The sequence below is a fragment of the Emiliania huxleyi genome, assembly GCF_000372725.1.
Source record: "Emiliania huxleyi CCMP1516 unplaced genomic scaffold EMIHUscaffold_50, whole genome shotgun sequence".
Lineage (NCBI taxonomy): Eukaryota > Haptophyta > Isochrysidales > Noelaerhabdaceae > Emiliania > Emiliania huxleyi.
In genome coordinates, this window is record NW_005198243.1 from 248,308 (window position 1) to 271,318 (window position 23,011).

At 65.8% G+C, this 23,011-nt stretch overlaps 5 protein-coding genes across 5 annotated transcripts in view; 2 read left to right on the top strand and 3 right to left on the bottom strand.

Annotated features, from left to right (window-relative positions):
- Positions 1-3,153: 3,153 nt before the first annotated feature.
- EMIHUDRAFT_356599 (hypothetical protein) lies at positions 3,154-4,014 on the bottom strand. The gene has a single exon (XM_005766721.1). It carries the CDS (start codon positions 3,773-3,775, stop codon positions 3,299-3,301), a length of 477 nt encoding a protein of 158 aa, XP_005766778.1. The 5' UTR covers positions 3,776-4,014; the 3' UTR covers positions 3,154-3,298.
- A 1,417-nt stretch (positions 4,015-5,431) lies between these two features.
- EMIHUDRAFT_436887 (hypothetical protein) lies at positions 5,432-6,529 on the bottom strand. The gene has a single exon (XM_005766722.1). It carries the CDS (start codon positions 6,514-6,516, stop codon positions 5,500-5,502), a length of 1,017 nt encoding a protein of 338 aa, XP_005766779.1. The 5' UTR covers positions 6,517-6,529; the 3' UTR covers positions 5,432-5,499.
- A 2,555-nt stretch (positions 6,530-9,084) lies between these two features.
- EMIHUDRAFT_451787 (hypothetical protein) lies at positions 9,085-15,723 on the top strand. The gene is made up of 21 exons (XM_005766723.1): positions 9,085-9,628; positions 9,844-10,248; positions 10,630-10,717; positions 10,897-10,949; positions 11,160-11,228; positions 11,305-11,498; positions 11,656-11,732; positions 11,774-11,919; positions 12,054-12,132; positions 12,188-12,392; positions 12,480-12,777; positions 12,822-12,953; positions 13,025-13,135; positions 13,721-13,941; positions 14,012-14,049; positions 14,124-14,219; positions 14,294-14,413; positions 14,499-14,572; positions 14,643-14,747; positions 14,866-14,890; positions 15,033-15,723. The coding sequence occupies exons 1-21, from the start codon at positions 9,119-9,121 to the stop codon at positions 15,356-15,358; spliced, it is 3,372 nt and encodes a 1,123-aa protein (XP_005766780.1). The 5' UTR covers positions 9,085-9,118; the 3' UTR covers positions 15,359-15,723.
- Positions 15,724-17,023: 1,300 nt separating this feature from the next.
- EMIHUDRAFT_211761 (hypothetical protein) lies at positions 17,024-18,457 on the top strand (the record flags this gene model as incomplete). Its single annotated transcript, XM_005766724.1, has 3 exons — positions 17,024-17,544; positions 17,722-18,175; positions 18,401-18,457. 3 exons carry the CDS (start codon positions 17,024-17,026, stop codon positions 18,455-18,457), a joined length of 1,032 nt encoding a protein of 343 aa, XP_005766781.1.
- Positions 18,458-20,275: 1,818 nt separating this feature from the next.
- The window catches only part of EMIHUDRAFT_451789 (hypothetical protein), a gene marked incomplete at its 3' end in the record, with an annotated part of 5,088 nt that continues 2,352 nt past the window's right edge, over positions 20,276-23,011 (bottom strand). Inside the window, exons 9-13 of the mRNA XM_005766725.1 lie at positions 22,363-22,680; positions 21,354-22,276; positions 20,960-21,189; positions 20,490-20,619; positions 20,276-20,410 (exon numbers count right to left, since the gene is read on the bottom strand). Coding sequence (XP_005766782.1) covers positions 20,276-20,410; positions 20,490-20,619; positions 20,960-21,189; positions 21,354-22,276; positions 22,363-22,680 — 1,736 coding nt within the window. The remainder of the gene's footprint in view (positions 20,411-20,489; positions 20,620-20,959; positions 21,190-21,353; positions 22,277-22,362; positions 22,681-23,011) is intronic.

A 23,011-nucleotide genomic window follows, 5' to 3' on the forward strand; every position in this document is an offset into this window, starting at 1 on the left:
CGAACACCTCACCCGAGCCCGGCCGACCAGGCACGGCCCGACGAGAACCCGCCGGGAAGGAGCTGGCCGAGCCATCGCCGGCCTCCCTGCCGGCTCACGGCCGCTCAAAAGGTCGCGGACCCGCCCGTCGCTTGCTGCCCCTCTCCCAGCCCTTGCCGGCGCTTTTGCACGAACCTAGGGCTCAGTTCCGTCTTCCCCCCCCTCGCCCTTGTAGGTAGGCCGCCCCGCGCTGGCGGGAAGAGGCGCGCCGAGCCATCGGTGACGTCCTGGCGAGCTCATGTCCCCCCAAAAGGTCGCACCCGCCCGTGGCTCCGCCGTCGGCTCCGCCGCGAGCGGCGACGGTGAGGCCGCCGGGGCTCGCCTATACCGGCTAGTGTGGAGCTCTCAGTGTGGTTGCGTGTTTTACTAGTGATGCTGCACTAGGCGGCCCGTTTTTAGCAAAAACCAGATACCACATCGCGTGTGGTCGTCGAATTACCGCATCTTCGCCCGTCTGGGACCTCTTCGTACGGCTCCAAAAACCGCTCCTTAACGACGACTACGCGGCCCGGCGGTCGATCTGCGCCTTCTCAGCGGTGGAGGGGATGTGGGCGGTACGTGCGGACCGCGTGGTGCTGCGATGGCTTGACGAGTGCGACTCCCAGCGTCGACTCTGCGACCCCACGGAGCCTCTGCTGCTCCGGGGGGGGGTCCTGCAGACCACCCGGCCGAACTTCAGAGTCGCGGTGCTCCTCAAATACCGCTCAAACGCCCACGATGTTGTGGAGGGGACATATGCTGATGATCCTGGCCCGATTAGTTCGCTCAGAAAGCTTCTGGGCGGTCGTTAAGGTTCGCTCCCCGCACACCGGCCCCGGAATAAGTTACATCATAGCCTAGTGAGCTCATACGCACGCCGGCAGATCGCGACTATATACATACAGCTAGTTAGGAGCCGACCGACCCTCGCGTCCGGTGCTCACCGACGGCCGGGCGGGCCGCCCGCCCGCGCGCCGCCTACGCGCAGCGCGTGCGCCGCAAACTCGCCCGCCGACAGCGCTGGCCAGTCTCCATCGGCCGTCGCGAGAGGCCTGCCCGGCTGTCGCCGCGGGGCCCCCACGACAAAAACACAACCCGGACCCAAGACGCACAAGCAAGCACAGACAGTCGAGAAGAGAGAGAGAGACAGCAACGACAGTCAGAAGTCAGCGCTGGGTCCCAGGAATGCGATGACGGCCTCTAGTGTGAGCTCTAGCTAGTCCTCGCGTCCGGTGCTCACCGACGGCCGGGCGGGCCGCCCGCCCACGCGCCGCCTACGCGCAGCGCGTGCGCCGCAAACTCGCCCGCCGAGAGCGCCGGCCAAGCCGTTCACGATCGTGCAAGCCGTTCACATAAACGCACAACCCCGGCCCCGAAATCGCACAGTGACAGCCAGACATGCAACACGGGGTCCCAGGGAAGGCAAGCAAAAACCTTATCGCGCGCGCTAGACGCCGACTCGGAGGCCGCACCGGTGATGCGCGCAGCCGGAGAGAGAGGGAGGCGCTCAATCGCCGAACTCGGCGAGCGTATCGATGTATCTCCAGCGTCTCCGTGCGCCGCCCTCTTAGTCTTTTAGAGTGCTTAGGCCAACGTGTCTTTTCCCTTTTTTGCCCCGGCCTCCTTACGAGAGATCCTCCTACTCCTTTCCACCCACATTACGCACATAAAGTACCGCGGTCCGAGGACCGAGCCTTCAGCGCTTGCTAGTCGATGTTGTCGGCCGCCAACAACGTTCGGCACGCTGTCTCGTTCGGCACGCTGTTGTTGCCGACAATCCAGAACAAATCGTTCGGCTCCAAGAACTTGACAACTTTTGCCTCGTAGTACGGATCGAGATCGATGCCGCGCCATTTTCGGTATTTTTGCACGGCCTCGGTTTTGTAGGATCCCGGCGCGATTTTCAGTTCGATTTTCAGCCCGTCATCCGTGTTCCAGTTGGGGATGTGCTGTTGAGGAATTCGGTGGGGTCGCGAGCGTCACGCGCGGCACGCACGCCCACGACCTTTATCTTGGGGTTGTGCGGGTAGAGCTTGTAGTATTCCTTGAGTCCGTGCACAATGCCAACGAGCGTGACTCCGCTACCAACTGAGACGACAATCCGCTTGATCTGCGTCATGACGTTCGGGGGCAGTTTGAGAACCTGGTTCACGATCCGCTCGTTTTGGTCGTGTGAGTACACTCCAAACTGAATGAAAGGCCAACCCAAGGACGTAGCCGTCTTTTTTGCAGAATCCTCGCTGTGCCACAGATGAATCGCGTTTTGTCGACGGTTGCGGAGTGGTTGATCGCATCTTTCTCTTGGTCGAGAATCTTGCCCTTGACGGTATAGAGTTTGCATTGTACGCCCACATGTTCGGCAACGCGTGCAATGCGGCTGAGCGTCCCGCTACCCTTACGCGATCCCGCGGCAACAGGGCCGATTGACGTGCGGCGGCCAGGCCCAGTGCGGGTGACAGGCGGTGCGGCATTGGGCGAGGGCATGGCAAGCAGTGACGTGTTCTGAGCGGAGGCGGTGAGAGCAGCCGCGCGTCTCGATGCGCTGGCGTCTGGCGCTGGTGGCTCTGGTGGCGCTGCAAGGCTGGCGCGCGGTGGTGGAGCGCGCGGTGGAGATCGCGGTGGGCGAGGCGCGGAGAGGAGAGGACAACACGCAGTGGTGAGTGTGGCAGGCGGCGTACTTGGAGAAGAAGCCGGCCGGGGCGACCGGGCGTGCTCTCGAAACGCAATCGCTCTCCGAAAGGTGACACGCCTTCGGTCCGGCGGCCGCGCGGTTTCTTCTTTTCGAAAACAAATCTAAAAATCTGAGTCGCCCCGCCGGCGCCGGCCCGCTCCAAATATAAGAAAAGGTCTAGAACAATACAAACGCGCAATGATGGCATGTCACGAATACTATAATTCCTCTGGGACTGGCATTCCTCTCTCTGTTTCCCCCGGGGAGACTTGCTTTGAGATGTCCCAGTGCCGCTCCTCGGTGTACCCTTTTGGAATCTTGGCTCGTCCGTCAAGCGACCCTTTGTTTGTTTCAGTTCTTGTTTGAGCTAGGGTTGCGCTTGCGGCTTGCGCGCACCCACGCACGCGGAATCGTGTCGGCGCGTAACTCTCTTTACTGTACTGTTAGAGGGGCAGCTGTACTGAGAGAGTGATGTGAGAGTTACATTAACCCCAGAGTCTCTACTACAAGACAGGAGCCAGGAGCCCTAGCTCGCAGGCTAGTATTCGTACTAAGTTAGCCGTGGGATAAGGTAGATGCAGCCCGGCGACGGGCACTCTCCCGGCCGTGTCACTCCCGGCACGCTGTGGCAAACGTGTACGAAGCGTCCGACGGCTGGATGCCCATGGTCTCGCCACGCGCGCCGCACCGCGTGATGAGCTCGCCAATGGTGACGACGGCGGCGGGGCCGAAAGTGGACAACGTGTCCGCAGGCGACTCGGTGGTGTACTTGTTCATCGACACTGAGACGCTAGCGCCGACGGAACCGGCGGGGCGCGTCGGGGAGATGAAGGTGGCGAGGAGTGAGCTCTGCGGCGCCGAGAGCTCAGAGATGGCGCGGAGCAGCGCCTCCAGCTCGGGTGGCTTCAGGTACGGCACGAGGCCCTCGAGTAGCCACACGGACGGGCGGCGATCATCGAAGCCTCGCCGCCGCAGCTCATCGACCCAGCCGGCAGGACCGAGACTCAAGTCACAGCCCACGCTCACGAGGTGAGGTGGGGGTGGCACCCCAGCGGCCCCGAGTAGCGCCCACTTCTCATCGAGCATCCCCTGGAAGTCGAGCTCAAACACCTTCCCGCCGCCCAGGCTGCCAGCAAGCCGCACGCAGCGGAAGTCGAGCCCCGCGCCGACGATCACGAGCTGAGGCGGCAAGCCAGCAGAACGCTCCAGTGCCGCTGCGATTTCTCGATCGAGATGCCACGTGCGGAGCGCCACCATGTCGGCGGCAATCGTGGCGGGCATCAGACAGGCTAGCTGCCGCCGCAAAGGAAACAGGAGCACGAGCATCTTCGTCGCCCAAGGCGCGCCCACATGCAACGAGAAGAGACTCTCTGACGCAGTGCACTTGAACAGTGGGTGCAGGCGCCGCGACTCTACAGCACGCAGAGCAGCTATGGCAAACGCGGTGCTACCGACCTTGGCACGCCCGGCGTCCGCATGGGCAGCGGTTGTCGATGCACCCCCCGTATGCAGAATACACTCCGCAATGCCCATCTGATAACGCCGCTCCGCGCGCGATGCGCTCGGCGCGAGGCCGCGAGTGCCTCGAGGCCAAGAGAGCCGAGCGTCTCAGTGTCAGGGCCGGTGTTTGCTCTTGTTTCGACACCGATATCGTTCGAGGAGAACGCTGATTCAAAATCCGCTGTTCACGTAAACGCACAACCCCGGGCCCGAAATTGCACAGAGTCACGCAACACGGGGTCCCAGGGAAGGCGAGCAAAAACCTTATCGCGCGCGCTAGACGCCGACTCGGAGGCCGCACCGGTCAGGCGCGCAGCCGGAGAGAGAGGGAGGCGCTCAATTGCCGCACGCGGCGAGCGCCTCCATCATCTCCGCCTCATACGCACCCTCCACCCCCGCGCCCGCGCCTGTAGCGTCCGTGCGCGCGAGGATGGCCTCGCCGGGTGGTGCGGCCGCAGCAGCTATGGCAGCAACCGCAACAGAGGCAGCAGCAGCGGCAGAAGCAGCGGCAGCAGCAGCAGCAGCCGCCGTCGCCGTCGCGCGGTCGCTCAGCATCTTGAACGAATGCCCACGATGAGCAGCGAGGCGAGGAATATCTCCTCGCTGCCGATCGTCGGCCCGATAAACTGCATCTTGAACATCTCCAATAACACGAGCGTAGCGGGAAGAAAGTGGTAGCTCACAGCTCGCTGTCGATGTCCTGGCGCTCTTCGGTTCGTCTTGATCTGATCCATCCGCGTCTTCCGCCGCTGCCGCGAGCTCGGCGAGCTCTTCGAGCTCGTCTGCCCACTGCTCCAGCGCCGCACTCTCCGCCCAAGCCTCAGCATGGCTTTTGCCGTAGCAGCCGCCACCTGAAGCCGCTGCGTCTGCGGCACTGGCGAGAGCCCGCTGCGCGTCCTCACGGAGCGCCGCCGCGGCGCCCTCCGCCTCCTCCACCACCTCCACCACCGCATCGACACCACCACCGAGATGCTCTGCGTCGAGAGCGACAGTGTTGGCTTCATGCAGTGAAGCGTAAGCGTGCTGGACCGACTGCTCGTCCGTCGGCAGTCGCTGCCGGCCGGCTGCGCCGACGCCGTTGACGACGCTGGCAGCGCCGCTGTTACCGCCGGTCGCAGTACCGTCGTCAGCGGCGGCGGCGCCGCCGCCACCAGGTATCGGACGAGCAGCTCGGGCGTGAGAGGTGGTGGAAGGAGCGGAGCCATGTGCCAAAGGGCTGTGGGTCGGGTTTCAAAAGAGGGCGAGAAAAGGAGCACATGGCCCATGCGGTAACATGTCCCACGAACCGACATGAGAACGCACAGAACCCTTCAACCTTTGCCGCGCTTCAGCCGCGTGCGACCTGAGCCTCGAGGGCGGTGATCTTGCTTCTTGGCCTCAAGCTTCTCGACCTTGCTCGCCAGCGCAGCGAGAGCCGAGCCCTCGGGGAGCGGGCTGCGCCTCGGCGGCACACTGGGCAGGGACGGAGCCTCGTTCCCACTGGGCAGGGACGGAGCAGCGTTGGCTGTGGGCGAGCACAGCGGCGTGCTCTTGAAGATGGTGGTGTGCATCGAGGAGCAGCGGCCCTCCAAACATTCGGCAGGCGGGCGAACTCCCACGGTATAGTAGTAGAGCGCTACGGAGCGGCGTGCGCGGCCGAGCGGCGCGGCGAGCGGCACGGGATGGCCGTGGTACGAAAAGTCGGTGGTGGAGAAGGCGACGAAGCGGCCCATGGTTGGCAGCACGCGCGTGGCGCAGGCGGTGAGGTTGCGGTCCCACAGCTCGAGATGCCCTCCGTACGCCTCCGGCCACTCGTCGTTCAGGTAGACGAACGTGTTCACGCGGCGGTGCCACGACGGCTTGCGCGGCAGGTGGTTGAAGTCGGCATGCACGCCGAGCCGCCCGCCAGTTGCTGTGATGTGCACGCCGCTCCCACTATAGCCAGGGTCGGGGCGCAGCTTCGCGATGCCCGTCAGCTGCTCGAGCCAGCGGACGAAGGGCGGAGCGCGCAGCGTGGCGAAGAGCAGCCGCGTCGCGCCACCCATCGCGCGCTCGCTCGTGATCTGGCTCTTGTGCAACTCGCGTGCGCCACCGTTGAAGCAGCGGGACGCACCTCTCGCGCAGCCGTGCTTGTCGATGCTCTGCGGCAGTTCCTGCGCCACCGCGCGCAGCAAGCACGCAGGGAACACGCCGTCCGCCGCCGCGTGCGGGAATGGCGCCGCCGCGGCGTACGCGGCGGACGCCGCGCGGCGCGAGTGCTCGGAGGTGGAGAGCGTCGGCGCCATTGCGTCGAGCACGTCCGACACGTTCCACGCCTGGTCGCTGCACAACGGCAGAGCCACAGCCATTCTTTGCTCCTTGTCTATGAGACGCTGTCTATGCCAACCGAGAAAACAAATCTCCATGGCCGAGCAAACGTGCGCCCGATCGCCCCATTAAGCACGTGCGAAGGGTATCCGAGTGCCGTAAACTCCCTGAGCTTGCTCGTCACGCTGAGCGTGAATCCCTCGTCATCGCTCGCCATCGCGACCACCTTGAGCAGGCATCCAACCACGAACGAGGAGAAGTAATCTCTCTCTCGCACGATGCCCGCCTTCCAATAGCGCATGTGAAGCTATACTCGGAGTGAAAAAGAAAAATAATTTGCACAAAACTCTCTCTCTCCACTAGTCACGGGACTGGCGCGCACACTGGCACTAATACACCACGGGAGCCGCCTAATTGACCTCCTCTGATGCAGGTGGAGGTGGCGGCGGAGCTGGTGGCGAGGGTGGCGTGAGGCAGCAAGCGGCAAATTGAGCGGAGCCGTCGTTCGTCGCGTGTTTCTGCGCCGGGACGTCGATCCGGAGACGCTTGTAGCCGAACACGAATGCGTAATGCACACAGTCCGACCGCCTTGTCCTGGCACAGCGACGCTCTCCGGCCCCGCAAGAGGCTGGTCGGGGCAGGGCCAGTTGGCGGTCCACCCGCATTCGCCAGCCGAATCTTCTCCTCCCCCGCCCCCTCCCCTCGCCCGCGCACTGGCCACCGCCCTTCGCTCATCTAGCGTATAGGTACTCTCGAGGGTGGAGGGGAAGACGTAGGGCGTGCTTGCGCGCCTTCCAACGGAGGCCCCTCCACCTTCACTACTCGCTGCCTACTCGCTGCCTCGAGGGAGGAGGGGAAGACGTCGGGTTGAGCTGGACTCGCCTGCACCGAGGCCCCTCCCCGAAAGGGCAAGTATTAGCCACACGAAACCCGAGACCCCTCCCCCCGCCCCGATCCCCCCACCCCCTTGCTCCCCCTCCCCCCTCGGGAGGGCCGAACTGAGGCGCCCGTGGGGACCCCGCAATTCCCTTCCCCCCTCGGAGGGCCGGACTGCGTCGAGGGCCCCGCTCTTTCCTTCGCATAGCGGCCACTCTTCGGATCGCTGGTCGAGCGACCCGGGGGATGCCCCGCGCGCCTGACCCAGGCGCGAAAACGAATCTGCGAGGCGTGGCCGCTCACGCGGCCCGATGGGGAGGAGCGGGGCGAACTACGGGGATCGGCTTCTTACACAGCCCTTCCCTGCAGCGACCCCCCCTCCAACCCACCCGCGCTAGGTCTCGGGGGACGCAGGGGTCACTCCCTCCCGACGACCTCGGGAACTAGCCGGGGCAGTCGGAGAAGGGGCAACTCCGTGCACTGACGGTCGGCCGTCAGAAAACACGCCTGCGTGGCTCGGGTTACACCAATCCTCGCTACCCAACGCGGCCAAAGGATATCCACCACGAGAACCTCGAGAACCATGTCCGCCTCCCTGGAAGCGATGTGCGCCTGCTCCGACTTTGCGCGCGAGAGGCGGCGCAGCTTGAGAACGGCGGTGGGCGAGAAGCCGCCGCCGCTTTGTTTGGGAGCGAGGGGGCGGAAGTGGCCAGTGCGGTAGATCGGTCAGTCGGGGCGCAAGAGGTGGCCTGTGAGCCATCCGGCTTACATTTACCCTGCGTTCTTTCACATGGAGTGCAGACACACGAGTTGCCGTCCCAAGCTGTCACTCCCCTTTCTCCCGGCCGGGGTGGGGCGCGCGCGGGGGGCGGCGGGTGTGCGGGATGTCTGTAGGCCCGAGAGCGATATGCCATAGGTAGGTAGGTAGGTAGAAAGGTGAAGAACAGCCAGGCTCGGACTGGACACCAACGCGGTATGGGTGGACGCTAGACAGATGATGACGACACGCACGAGCGACACACAGACACAAACAGGCTCACAAGACACAACAGCCAGCTGGCTGCCACACACCCTGAGTTGGCGTACACATAACTCAAGGCCACATCCTCCCTGTCGCCCCCCCCCAGCACTCCAAGTAGGTAGATAGAAAATACAAGCCTCTCTCACAGCACACTGGCACGACAAGGGCGCGGACTGGCGCGGACTGGCACACACACCGGCTCACCGGTGAAGAACAGCCAGGCTCGGACTGGACATCAACGCGGTATGGGTGGACGCTAGACAGATGATGACGACACGCACGAGCGACACACAGACACAAACAGGCTCACAAGACACACAGCCAGCGGGCTGCCACACACCCTGAGTAGGCGTACACATAACTCAGGGCCACATCCTCCCTTGTCGCCCCCAGACATGCCAGACTCCAAGGTGCCAAGAGAACAAACAAGGGCACAAACATGACGTGTGAGTGTTAGAGTTGTTTGGTATTGCTAAAAATCTCTCTCTCTCTCTCTCAACAAGGGCACAACACACACACAACAGACAGACGGCAGGAAGTGACATGTGAGTGAGACTAGAGCAGACCGCTCCGCCTCTAGCAATCTCGCCGGCCAAAAATATTAAAAAAATCGCCGCTTTGTCTACACAGGTCAGCGAAAAAAGAAACTTAGCGAAAAAAAGAAACTTGGCCGGCATTGTCGCAATAAGGTGATCCGCTGCTGCGTTCGTACCTTGCTGTCGGAGAAGGATTGGCTCAGCGGCGCGATGCAGACCGCGGAGAGCAGAGTGGGGGAGGGGTCCGACAGCCCGACCGCGCGCGCGTGCAAGACGGGCATGCAAAAGCTGCGCGGTCTCTTCATCAAGGGATCCAAGGGTCGGCTGCGCGGCGACGGCAACGACGAGGAGGCGATGGCGGGAAAGCGGGGCACGCTCGAGTACAACGAGGAGGAGGAGGCCATGGAGGAGATTTCCGATCTGCCGGAGATCAATCGCAGCGGCTCCAAGCCCTTTGGTAGCGGGTGGGGCCCAGCCTCTCCGGCGACGCCGCGCGGCCTGCTCGGCGGCGCGCAGCCGGTGGCGCGCGACGCGAGCCTCGAGCACCACGCGCCCCCCGAGTGGGTGGTGACGTACGTGCGGCTGCTGCGTGGCCGCCCTCTCCGCTGGTTCTTCCTCCTCCTCTGGCTCTCGCTCACCCTCTCCGGCGCGTCGATCTACTTTCCCCTCACGCGGATCCTCAAGATCTCGGTGGAGCCTCCGTACGGCTCAGAGAGCGAGGCGAGACGCCGCCGAGAGATAGCCGAGATGGAGCCGAGCTCAGCCTCCGTACTGCTCAGAGAGCGAGGCGAGGCGCCGCCGAGGCAAGACTCTGAACTGCCGCACTCTCTCTCACCGCAGCTCCGCCCGGCTTCTCTCTCTTTCTCTCTCTCAGTCGCTCGCTCGCACCGCAGCACCGCCCGGCTGACTGCGCTCCCGCACCGCCCCGCTCATAGGCGGCGAAGATCACGTACGCGGAGAACTTTCCTCCCGAGCCGGTGACGCTGGTGGCGCTGCTGTCGACCAACCAGCGCAACGCGCCCAACCAGACGCTAATCAACGCCGACGCGGAGATGCAGCTCGAGCTGCTGCCGCCCTTCTTCTCGTACAACCCGGAGGGAGACCTCACCGCGGAGACCGAGTCCATCTCCCTCGACCTCAAGAAGCGCGTCCAGCCCTACCTCGAGCTAGTCGAGTGGCCGGCAGATGTGGCGAGCGGGCAGCAGGCGGGGGAGGCCAGCGCAGAACGCGGCTCGACGTCGGTTCGAGCCTCGGGCGTGCCCGCGCCGCCGCCATCCCCAGCGCAGCTCAAGCCGAAGTGCGAGTTCAACTTTTACTCCTTCTTCGACATGCCGTTCGAGGCGTGCAGAGAGAGGGGGGGGGGAGGGGGAGAGGGGGGGAGGAGAGGGAGAGGGGGGGAGGAGAGGGAGAGGGGGGGGGAGAGATGGGGAGAGATGGGGAGAGAGGGGGGGAGATGGGGAGAGATGGGGTGAGATGGGGAGAGGTGGGGAGAGATGGGGAGAGATGGGGAGAGATGGGGAGAGATGGGGAGAGATGGGGAGGGATGGGGAGAGGTGGGGAGAGATGGGGAGAGGTGGGGAGAGATGGGGTGAGATGGGGAGAGATGGGGAGGGATGGCTCCTCCCTCGGCAGGCCATTCGAGGCGTGCAGGGAGCGGCGCCGTCGCCTCTCTTGCCCGGGCCACCACCGCACCGGCCTTGTCTCCCTCCCTACACCCGCAGGTCCAGATGGTGGCGCACTCGTTTCTCTTTCCGAGCAACTTTGGCGGGCAGGAGGGCATGATCGCCGTGCACCTCGTCAGCTGCTACGGCGAGATCTAGCCGAGATACAGCCGAGATACAGCCGAGGGAGGGCATGATCGCCGTGCGCCTCGTCAGCTGCTACGGCCACACACGCCACGCTGCTACGGCCACACGCCACGCTGCGACGCGTGCGTCCGCCCCTCCCTACTCCGTCTTGAGCCGCGCGCGCGTCCGGCACGAGGGTAGGCCACGCTATCTACAAGGAGTGCGTCTACAAGCACGAGTGGTTCTGCGAGCCGGCCGCCGAGCTCCTGGCCGGCGACATGCCCGCGACACGTCCACGACACGTCCGAGACACGTCCCGTACAGGTCGCCGAGCTCCTCGACGGCGACATGCCCGCGACACGTCCACGACACGTCCGAGACATGTCCCGTACAGGTCGCCGAGCTCCTCGACGGCGACATGCCCGCGACACGTCCACGACACGTCCGAGACACGTCCCGTACAGGTCGCCGAGCTGCTCGAGTCTTGGGCGGGCTACCGCGAGTGGAGGATGGAGGAGTTCCCAGAGTCGCCGGTCGCGCCGCGCCCTTCGCGCCTCGCCCGTGGAGGCAGCAGCCGGCCGTGAGGAGGGCGGCGGCGCGCCGTTGTAGGTCGACTTGACGTTTGTCTCGTACCCGGTTGTCTACGAAGACATCATCATGGGGATCGAGTGGGGGATGGCCCTCTCGACGGTCGCGACCATCCTCGCCTTCATCGTGCTCGCAATCATGCTGCGCAACATCCGGCCGCCCGGCCGCCTGGTCGCTGCCACCCCACGGCCACGCCGCGGACATGTCTGCGACATGTCCGCCCCGTAGGCAGCTCGGCCTGGTCCTGGACATGTCCTCGTAGACAGCTCGGGACGTGTCCTGGACATGTCCTCCCCGTAGGCAGCTCGGCCTGGTCCTGGACATGTCCTCGTAGACAGCTCGGGACGTGTCCTGGACATGTCCGCCCCGTAGGCAGCTCGGCCTCGTCGCCTGCAACATTCTGACCGGGATCGGCACAGCCGTCGGCATCATGCGCACCGGGGCGGACCGTGGACACGTCGTAGACCCTTCCTTGCATCACACACCTCAGGCACCACCCTCCTCATCATGTACCCCGTCTCGTACTACGTGATGGACGTGAACGTGTGCGCGCCCGCGATGCTCGTGGCGGTGGCCGTCGCCATGTCCGTCGACTCATCGTCCCCACTGCTCAACGAGTTGACGGAAGCCGTGAGGGTGCTAGGTGGCCCTCGCCATGTCCATCGACTATTCCCTCTTCCTCCTCACGCGCTTCAACGAGGAGCGACGGCGGCCGCTCTCTCCTCTCGCCCGGAACCTTCTCGGCACCGTCTCGGAGCCTTCCCCGTTAGGAGCGCCTCGACGGCCGCTCGATCACGCAGTCGCTCGAGATCGCCCTCGCCACTCAGGGCCACACCATCGTCGTCTCTGGTGCCCCCCCCCCCCCCCCCTTCGCCACTGCGATTCCGTCGTGCGACTCGAGCAGGCGCCACCCTCGCCCTCTGCTTCACCTCCATGCTCGTGCTGCCAACCTCCACAATCACTTCCATGGCGGCCGGCGCCGCGACGGCGGTGCTGCAGTCTGTGCTCGTCTCGCTCTCGCTCACGCCCGCGCTGCTGCTCACCATGCCCCGCTTCTTCACCGCCGACCGCATGCTCGGCCTCACCCTCGACGGCGCGCCCCTCGGCACGTACCGGGACACCTCCGCGACACTTCCGGGACACCTCCGGCTCCACACCTCAGGCACACCCTTCGGCACGTACCGCCGTGCGTCGAGCGGCACGGTGGCGCAGTTCGGCGCGACGATCGACCGCCCGACCATCATCGAGAACCCGCAGCCCAAGAAGGAGTCGATCTGGGCGCACCTCGGCCGCTGCTCGCAGCGCGGCGCGCCGGTGATGTTCCTCTTCCTCGCGCTGGTGATGGTTCCGTTCGCGATGGCGCTCACGCGCTTCTCGTACGTCGAGGACCTGACGCCGCTCATGCAGACGACCCACCCGGCGACCAAGGCCTTCATCTCCATCTCCAACATCTACGGGCAGGAGCTGACCACCCCGTCGGACCGGAAGTACCTCGTGCGTGTGGAGACGTCTGACGTCTCTCCCCTTCCCTTCCCTAGGACCTGACCACGCCGGTGCAGCTGCTGATCATGGCGCCGTCGCAAAAGGCGATGGCGAGCCGCGAGTGGTCGCTGGCGACCTGCCACATGCTGCAGGACCTCGCCACAAAGGTGACCGACCGGATGCACGAGGAGGGGGGCGGCTGCGCCATGTGCGACCTGTCCGCGACGCGTCCGCGACACGTCCGAGGCGCCTCGCGTAGGAGGGGCACGACTACACCATGACGACGGCCGACTTCAACGGGCTGATGATCTTCCGCGGCGGCTGCCTCGCCGACGGGCTCAAGTTCGGCGTGATCGACGTGATGCCCGCGGTGCCACATGCACATGCACATGCACATGCACATGCACACGCACACGCACACGCACATGCACATGCACATGCACATGCACATGCACATGCACATGCACATGCACATGCACATGCACATGCAGCGCGTGTGCGGCGGGCCCGCGACACGTCCGCGACATGTCCGAGACATGTCCCGCAGGTGCACATGTACGGGATGTACGACATGTCCAGGACACGTCCACGACATGTCCGAGACATGTCCCGCAGGTGCACATGTACGGTATGCACGACATGTCCAGGACACGTCCGCGACATGTCCGAGACATGTCCCGCAGGTGCACATGTACGGGATGTACGACATGTCCAGGACACGTCCGCGACATGTCCGAGACATGTCCCGCAGGTGCACATGTACGGTATGCACGACATGTCCAGGACACGTCCACGACATGTCCGAGACATGTCCCGCAGGTGCACATGTACGGGATGTACGACATGTCCGGGACACGTCCACGACATGTCCGAGACATGTCCCGCAGGTGCACATGTACGGGATGTACGACATGTCCGGGACACGTCCACGACATGTCCGAGACATGTCCCGCAGGTGCACATGTACGGGATGTACGACATGGTGGCCGACCTGCTCTCGAACCGCAACCAGACGGCGACGCAGGTCTACGTGCACTGCCAGGTCGACCTCTTCTCCGAGGTTGGCGAGGCGTGGATGCGAGCCGTCCGCGCGTCGCTGCCGCGCCCAGACGTGATCCGGCAGCCGCTCGGCGGCCACCAGGACGCGGACTCTGCAAACTACGTGCCGTACGGCCGGTGGGACGACGTGGAGATCGGCGCGCTGTGGTAAGTGAATGAGTGAATCGAAAGGAATCCATTCATTCAGGTGGGACGACGTGGAGATCGGCGCGCTGCACCTCTACGGCGTGCCGCGCGAGGGTCCCCTACCCCCCACAGTACCGCAACCCTTCCCCTACCCCTACAGTACCCGAACCCAGGCATGCCGCTCGAGCAGATGGACGGCGCGCAGTACACGCTGCGCCGGATGCCGTACGTCGGCCTCGCCATCGCCGCGATCGTCTGCATCATTCTGGGCCCGCCGACAAGGAGCAGCTGAGACGTCTCGCCAGAGTGGCGCGTGGTGACTGTGGGAGATGGCCATCACCAGGCGGCTCGTTCGGCACGGCGCTCATCCCCGTCCGCGCCGTGATTTGCATCGCCTGGATGCTCGTCGTCACCTTTGGCGCGTCGGTGATGGTGTACCAGCTCGGCTACCTCGAGGGGCTCGGCGTCCCCGCCCCGTCCCCGCTCGCCTACCGGCTACGCGCAGACACCAAACGCCCACCCCCCCCCTTTGTGTGCGACACGTGTAGGCATCCAGGCCCTGTCGCCCTCGTCGGGGCAGGCGCTCTTCTGGATCTCGCCGTCGGTCGCCGTCGCCGTGCTGGTCGGGCTCGGCCTCGACTACGACATGTCCGGGACACGTCCGCGACACGTCCGAGACATGTCCCGTACAGGTCGGGCTCGGCCTCGACTACGACATCTTCTTGATGGACTCGGTCATGGAGCACTGGCAGAGCGGCAAGGACGGCAAGTCCGCGGTGGTCACTTCCCTCGACCAGGCGAGCCGAAACAAGGGAGGGGTGGGGAGAGGTGGGGAGAGGTGGCTCTCGGCCCATCTGCTCGCGGCCCGTCTGGGCCTCCCTCGGCTCAATCTCGCCACCCTCCCCCCCCTGCAAGGCGGGCACCATCATCTCGGCCGCCGGCGTCATCATGTTCCTCGCGTTCGGCTGTGAACAAGGAAGTGTCTCGGAAGTGTCTAGGAAGTGTCTATAGGCGTCATCATGTTCCTCGCGTTCGGCTGTGAACAAGGAAGTGTCTCGGAAGTGTCTCGGAAGTGTCTATAGGCGTCATCATGTTCCTCGCGTTCGGCGCGCTGCTCGCGTCGACGACGCCTGTGCTCAACCAGATCGGCTTCATGCTCTGCGTCGGCGTCCTCCTCGACTGCTTCGTGACGACAAAGGCGAGAGCCCCGCCGGGAGGAGCTTGGGAGGAGCCCGGGAGGTGGCCGAGAGGTGGCCGAGAGATGGCCGAGAGATGGCCGAAAGCTGGCCGAGAGGTGGCCGAGAGGTGGCCGAGAGGTGGCCGAGAGGTGGACGAGAGATGGCCGAGAGATGGCCGAGGGATGGCCGGGAGATGGCCGAGAGATGGCCGAGAGATGGCCGAGAGATAGCCGAGAGGTGGCCGAGAGGTGAGCCGAGAGATGGCCGAGAGAGGGCCGAGAGAGGGCCGAGAGAGGGCCGAGAGAGGGCCGAGAGAGGGCCGAGAGAGGGCCGAGAGAGGGCCGAGAGGTGGCCGAGAGAGGGCCGAGAGGTGGCCGAGAGGTGGCCGAGAGGTGGCCGAGAGGTGGCCGAGAGGTGGCCGAGAGATGGCCGAGAGATGGCCGAGAGATGGCCGAGAGATGGCCGAGAGATGGCCGAGAGATGGCCGAGAGATGGCCGAGAGATGGCCGAGAGATGGCCGAGAGGTGAGCCGAGAGGTGGCCGAGAGAGGGCCGAGAGATGGCCGAGAGGTGGCCGAGAGGTGGCCGAGAGATAGCCGAGAGATGGCCGAGAGGTGAGCCGAGAGGGGGCCGAGAGGTGGCCGAGGCGGGGCCCTCAGGTCTCGTCCTCCTCGCCCCTCCCCTGGGGCCTGCCCGCTCTCCCGGGACTGCGACGGTTGCAGTGGGGCTCCTCCCCCGACGCCGAGCTGCCCTCGGGCCACACGGGGCCCCGTGCCCCATTCTGACGGACTCACGCCCCACTCACTCCTCAGCCTCGCTCCTCAGGTCACCATTCCGTGCCTCATGGCCCTCGTCCCCGACGACGCCAACTTCTGGCCGCTCAAGCAGTCGGCCACGCGCGAGCTGGCGATCGGGAGAGAACCGTCCTTTGGCCTCGAGGGTGAGATCTCCCGAGATTGCCCGAGATTGTCCTCTCGAGGGCGAGAGGAGCCCGAGCTGAGCCCGAGAGGAGCCGAGGTTGCCTCAAGCCATCCCGAGATCGGCCGAGATCACGCGAGCTCACCGCAGATGCCGACGTCAAGACGGCCTTCCTGCTCACTCGCGGTTAGCCGGTCGCTGACACCGCCTCTCTGATGGCCACTAGGCATCGGCCAGCCGCCTGGCTTCCGCCGCTCGCTCTCTTGGAAGTGGAAGTACGGCGTCGCCCTCGAGCACCTTGGCCACACAATCTAGAGCAGATTGTCCCCACCCACCCCCTACCCCTCCCCTCTGGGCATGTGTGGGAGGGGGGGGTGGGGGGGGTGCGGCGACTCTAGCAGACGCATCGCAGGGAGTGTGTGCTGCAGCCTGCAGCGGCGGCACTGCGACTGACGGCGCTGTCTCTCCCCCTCCCGCAGCGGTCAGGGCACCCCGCTCGGAGCAACCATCTAGCTGTCGCCTCGTACTTATTGCGCCGGCCCTTTTGCTCTGGGGACCAATCCGATCTCGTCCAATATCGTGCCTGCTCCGCCCCCTCGGGGCGAGACGGTGGGGCAGTTTGTCGTCGATCTCGCTCTTCCTCCTCTCAGTCCCTCCTCCCTCCTCTCCTGCTGTCCCCTGGCCCCTCTCGCCCCTCCCCTCCCTCTCTGTGAGATGCTCTGTGCCAGGGCTCGCTTTTGCGCGCTGCGCTTGTCCGGCGGGTGCCTCTCTCGGCACCTCCGCGCGGGCGCGGCGCCGCCTGCTGTTGGACCCAGCAGGCTCTAAAGTCGCATCTATCTCGCTTGTGCCACACTTGACCACACGGTTTTGTTTTGTGTGTTGATCGGTCATCTGCAAAATATGTATGTAACTAGTGAGACGACTCGAGATTGGTTCGAGATTGGGGCAGAGCGAGTGGGAGCCTTTTCGGCGGGCGAAATGCGGCGGTTTGGATGCGTCCCCTTTGGGACGACCTGTTGGTACGACCTGTGGGACGACCTGTGGCAGCGACCGATGCCGTCACCGGACGCGGCGGCGAGGCACACGGGCGCCGGCGTGGCGCGTCGGCAGGCCCACCACGAGCGGATGCGCGACGAGCGCGCTCGGGAAGCGGCCGCGGGCGACGCGGAGCTTCCGCCGGAGGACGACGCGGTCGAGATGGCGAGCGCCGCCCAGCTGCTGGACAGCGTGGCGGAGGTGGGCCCGAACTACACCCTGCTGCGCAGCAAGGAGACGAAGGCGAAGCGGCGGAAGCGACAGCGCGAGGATGCCAGGGCGGCGCTCGACGGCCACACTGTCCTGTCCACCGGATCGCGCCTCGAGATCTTCTGCGACAGTGAGCGGTGGTACCCTGCGACCGTCATGGCGCGGGAGGAGGACGGGGACGGACGGATCGCGCACCAGGTCGAGTACGACGGCTACCCGGATCGGCGGTGGTGGCACATGCTGGACGACGAGCGGTGGCGAGCCGTCGCAGAGCAGGCCGGCACGGGCGCAGGAGGCGCCGCCGCAGACGGGGATGGGGATGCGGCGATGGACCGCGCGGACGGCGAGCGGGGCGCCCGTGCCGCGGGCGACGCCGAGGCGGCCGAGGTGCGGCCGGCGCCGCCTCCTGTGCGCCGGGGTGTGCAGCGCAGCGCGCTGGCGGACGCCCTCGAGGCGGAGGATGACGAGCGGCAGGAGGAGGCCGCGTGCGGCGATGGGCGGCCGATGCTAGCGCCACACGGGCCGGCGCTGTCAGTGCAGCTTCGGCGCGTGCGCCTGCGGCTGCGCGAGTTCCTGGCGACGCAGGCCGCGGCGGGGAAGAGCGTGCCGATGCAGCGGACGGCCCTCGGTCTGCACCCGACGGTGCGGTGGACGATCCGCTTCGGCAAGTGGCTGGCGACGACGCGAATCACCGCGCCGAGGGCGAGCCGGTGGCACGCGACCGAGCGGGGCGACGCGCGGGACGAGGAGCCGACGGTGCGCACGGGGCGCGGCGAGAACACGGTCTACGTCGCGCTGCAGCACATGAAGAACCACGTGTGGCGCGAGATCTGGCCGGCGATGCCGGACGACGCGAGGCAGTACTGGCGGCTGGTGACCAAGCAGGTGATGTCGCTGTACGACGGCGGCGGCGGCGGGATGAAGGACGCGGCAGGAGCCGCCGGCCGGGCGGCGGGCCGCGAGGCGGCGCAGGAGAGCGCGTCGCACGGGCAGAGTGAGGCGGCGCAGCGGGCGGCGAGCGAGAGGGCGAGCGCGGTGGCGAGCCGGCGGACGATGGCCGAGCTGCGCGAGGCGACGACGAAGCCGTGCACGAAGCAGCACCTCTTCCAGGTTACATCTGCAAACACTATTCTCGCGCCACCGCCCACCCTTCGTAGATCGTACTGACTACTGTACGTACACGTACACGGCTTTACGGCTGTCGTGCGAGCATAGATGCCAGATCATCTCGAGAGACGGGAGTGCAGCTGTGCGTAGGCAGATCACCCGGCAAGAGCGCAAGACCTCGAGGGACTGGTTCTGCACGCGCGCCCGCGCGGCGCGAGGCCCAGCCCACAGCCACGATCGTTCACAAGAGAACGCACCCCAGAGATCTCGTCGTCCGACCTCGAAACTAGGCGCATTGAGACGGCCATACACGATATACTGCCGGCCATAATTTGAGCCGATAAAAAAGGAGCCAGCCAACACCCGTTTTAGACCGAGCCCCTTGCCGGGATGAACAGGTAGACAACGGCCAAGGCGATGGCGAGGACGAGGAGACACGGGACGATGGCAGGCGAGACGAGGAGGACGGAGGCGAGGGAAGAGGCAGCGCCACAGTCGACGGAGGCGACAACGATGGAGAGGGGGAGGGAACGACAACGCGCACAGAGGATGAGGATATAAACTGGGACGACGCAGCGGAGGGGATAGACGAGGGAATCGAGGGACCGGAGGGCTTTCGCGACAGCGACGATGACGACGAAGGCAGGGGAGGAGACGGAGGGGCGACACGCAGGAGGAGCGAAATCGCGAACGGCCCGAGCAGAGAGGGCGACAGCGGAGCACGAGGGGGCAACGGAGACGCTACCGATGACGCGAACCCCGAGTCACGGGCGACGGCGGGGACGGGGACGGGGAGGGCGACAGCGACGTCGAGGTTGACGCAACGGTATCGAGAGCGCCACCCAAAAGGAGCCGGACAGCCATGGAGGTCACCGAATGGAGGGCGAACGGCACGATACGAAAAGGCAGGGCGAGGCGGATGGAGAAAGAAGTGCCGAGGAGGCCATGGTGGAGGGGAGGGACGGGAGGACAAAAGAAGGGCGAGGAGGACGAGCGGCCCGCACAGGCCGCGAGCAGACAGCGCCTGCTGGCCACTTCGAGACATTCGCCAAGAACGCTAGCTACATGGGAGGGCTTGAAGGATGGATTGAAAAACATTGACAGTCGTCGACGGCAGCCTGGACCGCTTCGCCGTCCGCCTCGGCTTCACGCAAGGCGGCCTCTTCTCCATGCTGAGCTTCTGCATCGCCGTCTGCTTCCTCGTCCTTAAGCCGCTCAAGGAGAGGTACCCGGAGGTTGTGCCGAAGTGCATCGCCGACGACGCCCACGCGCCGACCGTCGTCCGCGAAGCCGCCGACATCGAACGGGCGGCGGAGTGGTGCACCGCCTACGTCAAGCTCTCGGAGCGAGAGCTCAACCTCTCCGCGAACGCGCGCAAGTTCAAGATCCTGCAGTCGCGGAAGTGGCAGGACACGGAGCTTGACGTGGCGCGCTTCATCAAGCTCTTCCCGTCGCAGATGCACGAGGGAAAGCGCAAGTGGCCGACGGTGTTGCGCGACGCGCTCCGAGTCAACGGCGTCGGCGTGGGCTACGAAGCGGCAGCGCGCACCGGCATCGCCATGGACAAGGTGCGGGCGCACGAGATCAAGCTGAGGGTGCTCGAGAAGCTCACACCGGCGCTCGGGCCGTCGGGCCAAAGCCCCGCCAGACTCCCTTCACACTCTCTCTCCTAGAGTCCCGTGGCGTCGTCCTAGAGTCCGGAGGTCCCGTCCGTCCCGTCACGTGACCGTCTCCGTACCACCAAGACTCGACCTACAATCCCAGAGTCGGCCGCCGGGGCGGGCGTTTGCCCGCCCAGGACGCCCCGGCCGAACGTGGCAGCGTCGTCTGTTCACGAACAGCCCTTTGGAACCCCCAACACGCTATCCACCTCATCCGCTAAATGCTCGCAATCTTCATCCCCGCCTTTCTCTCGCACACCGCTTGCGATTCACTCTTTCCCCTGCGCAACGGACGCGGTCCGGTTGGCTCCAGCCACCGACCTCCAGCACCCGAGCACGCGCCGAGGAGCTCCTGCGAACCCACCGCGCCGCCAGCGCCTTTGCATGCTGCACCTACTCCGCATCTCGCTCGCATGCCTCATGACGCTCACCTCAGCCCAGTCAACAGCTACGACCCCGGCCGCGACCCCGCCATCGGCCCTCTCGCCGACGCCGCTGTCGGCCCCGACAGCGGCTCGCTCGTCGCCGCAGCCGCCGGCAGTGCCACTGGACTTGAGCCCTCTTTCCCGCTCAGAGGGGAGCCGAGGGCGAGGGCGAGGGCGAGGGCGGCGGCGACGAGGGCAGCGGCGACGAGGGTGGCGGCGGCGATGGCGGCAGCGGCGGCGGCGACGGCGGCGGCGGCGGCGGCGATGGCGGCGGCGGCAGCGGCGGCGGCGGCGGCGATGGCGGTGGCGGCGGCGGCGGCGGCGATGGCGGCGGCGGCGGCGGCGGCGGCGGCGATGGCGGTGGCGGCGGCGGCGGCGGCGATGGCGGCGGCGGCGGCGGCGGCGGCGGCGATGGCGGTGGCGGCGGCGGCGGTGGCGAGAGCAGCGGCGTCGGCGATCCCGCCGTCTTTGTGAACGTGAAGCACATGTCGGCTCCGCCGAAGATGCGTCGGGAGCAGTCGCCCGCCGCGGCCGAGAAGCGGATGCACCGAGAGTTGCAGCCAGAGACGAAGACGCACTGAGGGTCGGCGTCGCACTCCTGCCCGCACGCTGCAGCGACTTGCGCGGCCGAGCTGCCGCCTCCCGCCGACGACTCTCCCAGGTGCCCTCCTCGGAAGCTGGTGAAGCAGTAGCCCGTGCCGACGAACTCGAAGGCGGAGGGAGCCCCGCCTTCCGACGAGGGCGGCGAGGGCGGCGGCGGCGGCGGCGATGGCGGCGGCGGCGGCGGCGGCGAGGGCGAGGACAGGCCGCCTGTTGGGGGCTGTGGCGAGCCGCCGTTGGAGAGGCAGGCTTCGATCGCCGCGTCGTCACCCGAAAAGAGGAGGAGGTTCTCGTCGTCTGCGCCGGTGGGAACTGCACGGCCGGCGTGGCGAGGCATGTCAGCAGCGAGGCGAGGCGCGAGGCGGAGATGTCCAAGCCGCGGGTCAGGCGGAGGTGCGAGAGCAGCTGCGCGGCGACGCCGGAGACGTGAGGGGTGGCCATGGAAGTGCCGGAAAGAGTTGTCAGCGCCGTGTCACTCAGCACCGAGGCGGAGACGATGTTCGACCCGGGGGCCCAGATGTCAACGCAGGGGCCAACGTTGGAAAAGAAGGCGCGGCGGTCGGTGGGGTTGAAGCTGCTCGGCCGCTCTGTCGCTGCAACGGTGACGGCTGCGGGCACAAACGCGGGCGATCGCTGGCACGCGTCCTGTCCGTTGTTGTTGCCCGCGGCGACGACGGTGACGATCCCCACCGCCTGTGCTTGTCGAACGACCCGATCGTAGGCGAAGGATTGGCCGCCGCCGCTGAGAGACATGGAGATCACCGATGGCCGGCCATGGCGCGCGGCGTCGGAAATGGCCCACTCCATGCCTTCAAGGACGCCAGCCGTCGAGCCGGTGCCGTCGGTGCAGGTCAGAACTTGTACCGTCACGATCTCGGCGCCGCTGGCGACGCCGAAGTCCGTCGCCGCCGCGCTGCCGCCGACGTGCGTGCCGTGGGTGCTGGTGCAGCCTTGAGCAATGTCCGCGTCGGTGACGTCGCCATTGAACACCCAGCCGAGCCCGCAGAAAATCCCAGAGCACCCGGCAGAAAAGCCGCCGCGCGCTCGGCCGTTAAACTGGGAGTGGGAGGCACGCAAGCCCGAGTCAAGGATGTAGATTACGGTCCCGCTGCCATCGCGTCCGCGGTTGTCGTACTGGCTGTCGAGCAGAGGCGCCCGCTGGTCGATGCGGTCGATGCCCCACTGCGTCGTGACTGCCAGCGGAGGGGCGGATTCGCACAGTGAAGGTTGAAGGCTCGGGGAGGGGCAGGGGCGCGGGTTAGAATCCGGCGGCACTCACCCGCGGAGGTCCCTGCGGTGGACTCGCTCTCCTCCGGAGGGATACTGACGATGCAGTTGGGTTCCATCGACTCGACATCCGGGTCGGTGTGCAAGGTTTGGAGAGTGTACTCATCGAGGTGGGCGCCGATGCAGTGAGCACCAGGAAGAACGTGGTCGATGGTGTTCTTCGCCGACATGGTCGTCAGCTTGGTGACCATTGCGTCCATGTTGTGGGCGGCCGAGGCGGCGAAGGTGATTAGCGTGCCATCGGCGCCAAGGTCGCACGGAGCGCCGGAGTGCAGTGCTTGCAGCTCGGCATTGGCCCGGCAGAGCCGATCTGGAGGACAGGCGTGACACAATCGGTATAAGGTAAGGTAACGTAAGGTAAACTTCTCCACACACACGAGGGGTTGGGGCAAGGGGGGGCAACCCTCGCGTCTCCACGTCTAACTGACACAATCGATGTGTGGAGGCGGGTTGGGAAGGTAAGGTAAGGTAAGGTAAATTTCTCCACACACACAAAGTGGTGGGGCAAGGGGGGGGCGACCCTCGCATCTCCACACCCGGACACGGGCAGGAGCCCCACGGCATTCAAAGTGCAAGGTTGTCTCGGAATGGCAGAAAGAAAGCTAAGGTGGACAGAGAAGCAAGGACTTCAGATTCAGGGA